Below are 8,834 nucleotides of genomic sequence, written 5' to 3'. Positions count from 1 at the left end.
GCTTTCGGAAGACAAGAAAGAAGTTAACAGCCTGATGAGTTTCTAACCAAGAAGCCCTACTCTGGGGGCAGGACTTCACAACACAGGCAAAGGCAGCAGAATGGGAAATGTGGGCCCAGTGGATGGGATCATCCTTAGTTCCTTGCCAGCTGACTTATTTATGGTCCAGTAACTAATTCCAAGCCTCACGCACTTGAATACCGCTTAATTAGTGCCCTAATTAACTGGAAAGGGCATCGGATTCATACAAGACAGAGTGAATACTCTGGCAAGCAACACCTATTGTTCATTCTTGTATCACATAATAACTAGTTTCAGCGTGTTTGAGATCGCAGTGACAGCTGCGGAGAGAGAGAGGGGCCACCTAGCACCAGTCACAAGTGATTTACTTCAAACCCCTCTCCCCTCCGCGCTGCGGGTGCCAACACACACAACCCTTTACTCTTCAGCTGTGCAGGCTTTACCCAAAACAGGAAGGAGATGAGGCAAATTATCAGTAAGGTTAATGATTTTTCTTAAACTTTTGATTCTAACGTGACTCCCAGAGATATCGAGCATGATGAGCACCGAGGTATTCTTGAGCTGCTAGCACAGTTGGGAAAGCAACGGTCCTCACGCTGATTTTCCACTCTTTTTACTTCCCTTCTTAACTCACTTTTCTGCTCAGTTTGACCAAAATCAGTCCATCAGCAGATATCCAGAATCAGTTCTACCAGCCCTTAAATGTGTTCGCTCTCATCTATCTGCAAAAAGTGATGTGAGAACTCAAACAGTGTCACTGCTACTTGATTAAGCGAGGAGTATAAAAGCCAACACCATGACATTAAATAAGGGAGTCCAAAACGGCGTCAGCTTTACCTGGAAAAAGCCAAAAGCCAGCGAAATGAAGAAGCAGGAAACTATTTTCTCCAATTCAAAACTCACCAACCCACCTTTGTACCATGTTTTCTAGCAGTCATCTCAACACCTTAATCCTGACACTCACCCTTTAAGAACCCCGGTAATAGTTGAGAGGAAATTATGTGTAATATCTTCAAATAAGCAAATGATCTTAAAAGGAGAGAAGCTAAAGCACAATGTCAGAATTAGAGAGGATTTAAGAAAAGCTCTATTAGAAGGAAAAAAAAAAATTCTCTTTGGCACTGTCAACGCAGAGCTGACTCCCAACCTGCACATGCTCTGGAACAGCATCATTAGCAGGTGGGGAAATGGAAATGTGACTGAACCAGACTGTTGTAAGATAAGCGTAAGAGCCAGGGTGTAAGTACTTACACATTTAAGTCATAGCAGTTCTTTATGCTGATTAGCTCTTCAATATATTCCTTCTTCACATCTGGGAATCTTGCTTCCTACAGTAGGAAAAGCTAAAGGTTATGTAGGGATTAGAGGAGTGTGTAGCACAACCTAGCAACAGCACCAAAGAGAGAGATTTATAGGTAATTATCTGGCATGGTCCTGAGACAAGGGCCAAAATGGATTTCAAGAGGCCATTTATATCCATCCAGCCCAGACACTGCAAGCTGCTGGCTTTCCTCGGCTCCTCAGGTAGGCTGCTAGCAGCCCTTTCTCACAAGAGCAGCATGGGTAGTGATGAGAAAAGCCATGAGCAGCTGGCCTAACGAGTGATTCAGGCTGATGGAAACAGGAGAGGCACATAGGTATGATCTACAATGCAGGCAAAGCTAATATTTACCTTCAATCAGAAGATTAAGGAGTTCCAGATTGTGTGCTGAAATACAACATTCCAAAGCAGAAGGAAAAAAACCCAGCAATACACGCACCCCCCCGAAGCACTCAGACACAGCTAGCAGTGACATCAGAACAGACAAACCTCTGCTGGCCTTTCTGCGAAAGCTCTCCCAGCGTCAGCCACGTAGCAGAGCAGCCCTTGCTGCTCTCTCTCGGGTTTCTGTGCAGGTATTACAATCGATTGCACCACATCGTATTTTGCTTTGCAAGACTGAACTGGCCGGGGTTGTCAAGCAGTCCCAACAATGCAAGAGCACCTTCCTGCCTCTGAGCATGTCACTGATCAACAAGGTCTTACTCGGAAGAAACTAATCTTGTTGGACTGCTACTTAAAGGGTATTTTCCTCAACCCCAGTTTTCTCAAACAGAATCAGACATGGGATGCGGAGGGAAGACTTGGAGGAGGTGGGAGAGGTGGTGTAAGATACAGATGCAGTAAAATACGCTTGCTTGCAGAAAAGTATTTCATAAGAAATCCAAAGAGAGACCCTTCCTCCCTAGCAATCAAGGGGAGGAGTGTGGATTAAAACATTAGACAGGTGAAGCATCACCACATTTGTTTTGTTTTTTTAAATACACACCATGTCACCCAAGCTGCTGATACCAAAGGTTAAGGAGCACCCTCTTCTTGGGCATTCAGTTCTTGCAGTTAGTGCCCCTCACGCTAAGTTTCACATGCGGAGTCAGGAAGGACTGTGTGGAGTTAACACTCACAAGTCTTCATGCTGCTTATCCTGTAATTCCTCAGTGCTACTGCTGGAAATCCACACTGCAAGAGTAACCCCTGACTACTGCGGTGGCCTTTACACAGACACGGGCCAAAGCACGCTAGGAAAGCCAGCTGAAAGCAGCCATGGCACTCAGCAGTGTCTCTACCCCAACCCTCTATCCCTCTACCAGCCTTTAGTTTCTCAGTTTTGCTCATTTAGCTCTGCATCCATCCCTAAACCAGCTCTACAGCGTTGGGTTAGGAATCAAAGCAAGCAGAACTGAAAGGACAGCAGCCTTTAAGGGAACAGACCCGCATTATCTTACCTCACCGTGCCCTTGAGACCCTGCCGTCAGTTCTGTTAAATCTCCCTGGCCAACAGCCCACCTTGAAGCAAAGAGTGCCCTCAAGATTCGCATCCTCTCACCACCTCTGCCACAGCACTGGGCTTTGCCCTTCAAACCCACATGCTCCTCACCTGGTACACAGCTGAGCCTCCGCCAAGATGAGGAGGATTTTCAGCTAAGTCAGGGGCTTTTTTCAGCTAAGTCGAGGGCTTAGCTTTGAGCATGCGCCAAGATGAGGAGGATTTTCAGCTGAAGTCGAGGGCTTAGCTTTGAGCATACGGAACACTATGTACCTGGAAAAACCTGTCTCAAAATAATGTGCACACCAAAGGCAAGCAAGCCCTGGGAATACTTACGGTCTCTCTGATGAGCAGCGCAGTGAGGTCCTGGTCCTGCCCAGCAGCTCCTTGCTCTGGCACACTGCTAGAGCCGAGTTCATGAGAGCCCTGTGCAGGGAATGCTGGGCCTGGCTGCTCATTGTCTATCGCGGCCTGCTGACCCATTTCTTCCGGTGGATGTGCCGGCTGGGGCGAAGCGGGACCTGGAATCCCATCCTGCTGTGGCTCAGGTCGGGGGAAGGCTGGCCCAGGAGCCTCCTCTCCATATGCCCTCAAAGACCCTGAGTCTGCTTTGGGCTGCCCTTGCTGAGGAGCGCAACCATTTTCTACAGCACGGGACTCTCCTTCCAACGGCTGGAAGGATGGGTGAACCAGCCGGCTGTTCTCGTGGATCTCCTGGGCTGGGGTGGTTGCAGCAGTTGTTCCTCCGAGGTTTTGCTCTGGCTCCAAGTTTTCTCCTTGCCATCCCTGGGCTTCTACCTTCTCTTCCTGTTGTAGGGGAAGGTCTGCACTCTCCAGACGAATGATTTCTCTGTTAACAACAGGCTGTGCACTCATCTTTATTGCTGGAAGCAAACTCAGGCCAGGCTCCTGGTTACCAGGAAGTTCAAACCTGGGGCCATTAAGTTCAGATGGTCCAGGCTGCTGCAAGGCAAAGTTCATCTCATCCCTGCTTGGTCCAGCACTGCTCTCCACCATGTGATTATACTGGTCTCCTCGGCACAGTGGAGCTGAGTTCCCATCTTGCAGATACACGCTCCTGAAGGGCTCGACAGCACTTTCAGATCCTCCTTCCCCCACAGTGTTTGCACCCTGCCACTGAGCAGCAGGTCTGATGACATTGGGACGCAGAAGCTGGTGATGCTTTGGGGTCTAAAAAGAAGACAGACAAGAGTAAGTAGGAGTTCTCGTCTGCCTATCAGAATCCTTGGTCCAAATCATCTTTTGCATGTAATCAAATTTCTAATGGGAAACAGTCAAAAAGTCTGTTGAGCAAAGTACTTAATAAGGTATAAAACTGCCACCCGCAGACCTCTGGCTCACTGGACTCCCTCCTCAGCCTGTCCCTAGGTGCTAAGAGAACATTTGGCAGACCTGGGGATGCACAGGACTTTCAGACCGGAATGATTTCCTGACCTCACCTCAGTCTCCACTTCCCTCCCAGTAAAAGAGTCTGGGAAGGAGGAAGTAACTGATGGTGTGTTTGCATTCTCAGCAATTTATTTAAACAGGCAGCAGTAACAAAAGCTCAAAATGTTAATCTCTGGCCTTGTTCTTGCCGCTGGCAGACAGACTGCTGCGTGCCAACAGAGTCTGAATATTCTCTGGTACTGTTTTCAACTAAGAAACAGAAAGGTCAGCTCTGCAACCCATTTTCTCAATGCCTCTGGTTACTTTAACAGAAGTGTGGAATATATTCTTAATGTAACTTAGATATGAAATTAGACACTTAAAATAATCAGGGTAAGCTAAAGCCTTTGGCCCTTCTCTGTGTTTGTAAAACTGCAAAAATGTTGGGCTGTTGCAGGCACTTACAAGAATCCAAACAGCACAAAGGAACATAAAGCTTACGAGGTCAAACCAGGCACATTGTGAAAATCGCCTTCTGAGGAAGATCAAGTCCGCTTACAAAGCACCCCACCTTTCTGGATTAAGATAGGTCACTTTATGGAAGTTACAGCTTTCATTAAGTATAAAATACAATGCAGGTCAACAATCTCGTTCTCCTCTCCTGTGCCCAAATATGATTAAACACAAAGCCTGCGAAATGCCATCATTTCGACATTCATTTCAGACATCCTGAGTAAACTGCTGCAACCAGACAGGACTCTCAAAGGAACGCATCAGGTATTTGCACAAGAGTTGGCTGTAAACGTGTATGAATAAAGCAGGGCAAGGAGAAGAATGAAAAATTACCTCTGCCAAGATGACTACATCATCGTCATCTTCCTCATGCTGCTGCTCGGCTGGTGTTTCCAGCAACAAAGGTAATTCTTCATCCGAGGAATCTGATATCATGATAAGACCTTTGTCCCTGCAGTTTATCCAGTCTGTAGTAAAGTAAGTAAAGTCAGGTATCTGCTCAAAGTAAATAAAAAATTACAAGGCACAAGCACCAGAATACCCAAAGCGCTCAAAGGTCACGGGTGGAGGGACCACGACGGCACACGCCTGAAACAGTGACCCCTCGAGACTTCTGCAGAGATGCTTCTATCCCAAACTTCAGGACGCGTCAAGCTGCTGCAAACATGACTCTGAAGAAGCCGTGTTCACAGTACTTCCTGCTCTTTGCAGAGAAGCCCCAGATGTTCAGTATCTCGGGGACAATACCTGTTCTTATTAATGTGCAGCGCATTCTAGGGGAGAGAAGGTTCTCTGGGTAAATCGGCCTCTTCGGAAAGAGCGTGACTGTGCAGGAGTACCTTATGCAAGACAGAGATAGGGCCCCTGACTGTGGGTGCAGAAGATATCCTGCTTTCAGATGACAACCTTGTCCCTCAAGGCTCGTCAAGAGCGGAATATAGATACTACTGAGCACAGCTACTGGAACTCCAGAGAGACACTTCAGCCAGGAACAGAGGGTTTCTGTACTGCACAGCCAGCCTACAACCATGCTTGCCCTACCGCCTGACAAAATGTTTTGGCTTATGCCTTAGCACAAGTATCCATGAATATTCATTTATCACCTTTCAGGCATACACAGAAAGCATCACTCGGAATTCTGCTCCTGGAGGAACAGGTGGCAATGTCCACAGCGATGTGAGGGTCTGAGCGCAAAGCCAGCCTCTCTCCTCCGAGACACAATTCTGTCCAGCCAGGACTCCAACCCCCCCCCACATGTGGATCTTTTCCTGTTTCCAAGAAGTCAGGAACCTGATGCATCAACTCACAGAGCGAGGCTTCTGCCACCATCTAACTGGCGAGAGGAGCAAAAGCCACTTGCCTGAGCTGCCAGAGGGCAATACCGTATCAGCCTGCATCTGCAACGGAGCAGCTGATGTCCTTACAACCCCCCCTCAATGCCAGGCTGTCATGCCATGCACACGTGCCGCGTGAAGGCTAGCACGGGGCGGGCAGCCGGCACGGGTCAGACCTGGCAGCCTGACCACGGAGGAGCCGGACCGCAGAGGGAGCCACACGCTGACATGGAGACACCAGCATCCAACCCCACATTCCCTCGTGTGCCACCAAGCCGAGGCACAACTTCGGAGCGACCAGAGATGCTCTGAGCTCGCTTCCACGACATCCACGCTGTTGGTAAGTCGGAAGGAAGCCGCAAGCTTGGCAGGGCAGTACACGTGCCTTGTGCCTGCACCGTGAACGAGTCACGCTCATCCAGCACGCTTTCTTGCCACCGCCTGCTATTCTGAAGAAGAGACTTCCCTGATTTACAAGTCATTCCCTCCCCAGTGAGGGTTTGGTACAGATTCCAGGATACGCCACCTGCTCTCAAACCAAAAAGAGAGCACAAAGGGGATCGGGGTCCTTCACAAGACTGAGCTTTTGGGACTAAAATTTGCTACCCCCACCTGTTCCCAGAGAAGCACAATGAGCCGGCTGGAGGCTCCCCAACAGGATTAGGAGATCAGAGGAATCACTGCAAAGGGAACAGTAGGTTTCCATTTTATGCTCTGTCAGCTTATAGCTCTCAATTCCCACTATCGCGGAGCAGCTGAATACCTACAGGAACTCCAACCACAATCTGATCGCTGGAATGAGAAGGGAGGTCCTTTTTATTGAGAAGTATTCATCCCATTATTAGAGCAGGGAGAAATCTGGATTTTTAACTATTTATGGATGCGTAAGTTGGAAGAAAATGGTGGGTCTGCTATAAAATCCCATTTGCTAGTACGCAAGAGCAGTGCAAATTCCTCCTCGATAATTCTACTTAACTTCCTCTGCAGGGAACAGGATTTGCATCCAGGACAGCACAATGAAGGAATCCGTTCTCTGTACTCGTACCTACATCCCTCACCGAGGAACCAGTCGTTACCATCATCAAAATAGTTTAAATGCAGAATAAAATAACAGAAGTAGGAAAGCGTAATTTAGCACGTAAAGGCAAACCCCAAGCCAGCCCTCACAGAAAGCACACGCTGCACAGAGCTGGCTGGCGGGGGCAGAAGGGTCTGCACAGACCCCGTCCAAAGCAGCGGGGTGGGCGAGCGAGGCGGGCGCGCTTTCCTGGCTGCGGGGCGGGGGGCTGGCGTCCCGCACACAAAGGGTGCCACCTGCACGGCTCGCGCCACCGCCACGCTTACCTCGTCCCAGCGCTGGTGACCGTCCGAGGGGGACACTGATTAGGGAACCACAGATGCCTCTTCTAACCAGTATTAATACAAATACGCAATTACTCTTCTATTTGAGCCCTGAAACCTCAGTAGTACACCCTATTTCCAGCAAGCAGCTCCAAGAATATCGTGGGCATACTGATGCTTCAAAAACGTTTCAGATTTTGGGAGTGTTTCCACGAGGTTCTTCGGCTTCGCTTTTTTAGCAAGGAGAAATAAATCTTACTTTATTTGCGTGAATGGCACGAAAGTGCTGCTCTCATCCCTGCAGACAGGTGCTGGAGCTCAATAGCTGGATTGCCATAAGCAGTCGGTGAAAACCCTGTCACGTCCACATTATAACAGTTGTGTTTTCCTTGATGCTGGTAAACAGCTACCACCTCATCCTGCATAGCATTCTTCCATCCTTAGACCTCTCCGTACTTCAGAATCGGACTCACAGACTGGTTTGGGTGGGAAGGGACCTTAAAGATCATCTAGTTCCCACCCCCTGCCATGGGCAGGGACACCTTCCACTAGACCAGGTTGCTCCCAGCCTCATCCAGCCTGGCCTTGGACACTTCCAGGGATGGGGCATCCACAGCTTCTCTGGGCAACCTGTCCCAGTGCCACCCCACCCTCTCCGGGAAGAATTCCTTCCTGATGTCCCATCTCAATCTGCCCTCTTTCAATTTAAACCCATTAAATAAACAAATTAAACCCACTTCTGCTTCCCAGCAGGGTGATCCCACAGAGCACTCCTTGCCACAACCAACCACCCCTACACAGCCAGCGACCGCCTTGTCTCAGCTGCGCTTCCCCCAGCCTCACGCTCAGCAAAGGAACCTCTTGGCAGGCAACAACGCAGAAGGATCGCTCCGAGACTGGCTGGGGAGGGACAAGAGTGTTTGTGAAAGCCACAAATCGGCTCTTACAGCATCAAGCAGAGCGAGGCCAGACAGGTGTCCGCACAGATCTGCTCCGAGCCAAGCTAAGTGCTTTGGATATTCCTCTCCCACGGGGTCACGCAATGCGTTAGCAGAGCTGGGGATGTGTGTACACGTGGGTGGCTCAACACTGCAAACGCTCAGCACGCTCACCAAAGAATTCTTCTCCCAAACAGCTGAAACGGTGCTTTGTCCAGTGCTGGCTAAACCACAGCTAAACACATCCAAAACAAGGTTAAGTCACAAGACCAACACTAAGAACGTATTCTCCATAGGCAACTCTGGTAGAGCAGAACTTGCACCCCTTGAGCATCAAGAGAAAGGTATAGGAAATAATCTGAACTGAAATTGGGGTCTCTCTACCTGCCCTGTACAAGGGAAAGATGAGCACGCATCACCGAAAGACTCACGGTGGTTTAAAAGCAGGAATATAATAAATAGCATTAAGTGTACTACACAGTGAAGGCAACAAA

At 48.9% G+C, this 8,834-nt stretch overlaps 1 protein-coding gene across 1 annotated transcript in view; it reads right to left on the bottom strand.

The window, feature by feature from the left end:
* Positions 1-5,194, bottom strand: part of RNF216 (ring finger protein 216) — a gene marked incomplete at its 5' end in the record, with an annotated part of 61,426 nt that extends 56,232 nt beyond the window's left edge. Inside the window, 3 exon segments of the mRNA XM_010151333.1 lie at positions 1,273-1,349; positions 3,162-4,016; positions 5,061-5,194. Coding sequence (XP_010149635.1) covers positions 1,273-1,349; positions 3,162-4,016; positions 5,061-5,194 — 1,066 coding nt within the window.
* Between the last annotated feature and the right edge of the window lie 3,640 nt (positions 5,195-8,834).

Source organism: Eurypyga helias, unplaced genomic scaffold (assembly GCF_000690775.1).
Source record: "Eurypyga helias isolate BGI_N326 unplaced genomic scaffold, ASM69077v1 scaffold4565, whole genome shotgun sequence".
In the NCBI taxonomy this organism is placed as follows: domain Eukaryota; kingdom Metazoa; phylum Chordata; class Aves; order Eurypygiformes; family Eurypygidae; genus Eurypyga; species Eurypyga helias.
The sequence above is the reverse complement of the archived record's forward strand: the minus strand, read 5'-3'. Positions and strand labels throughout refer to the sequence as shown.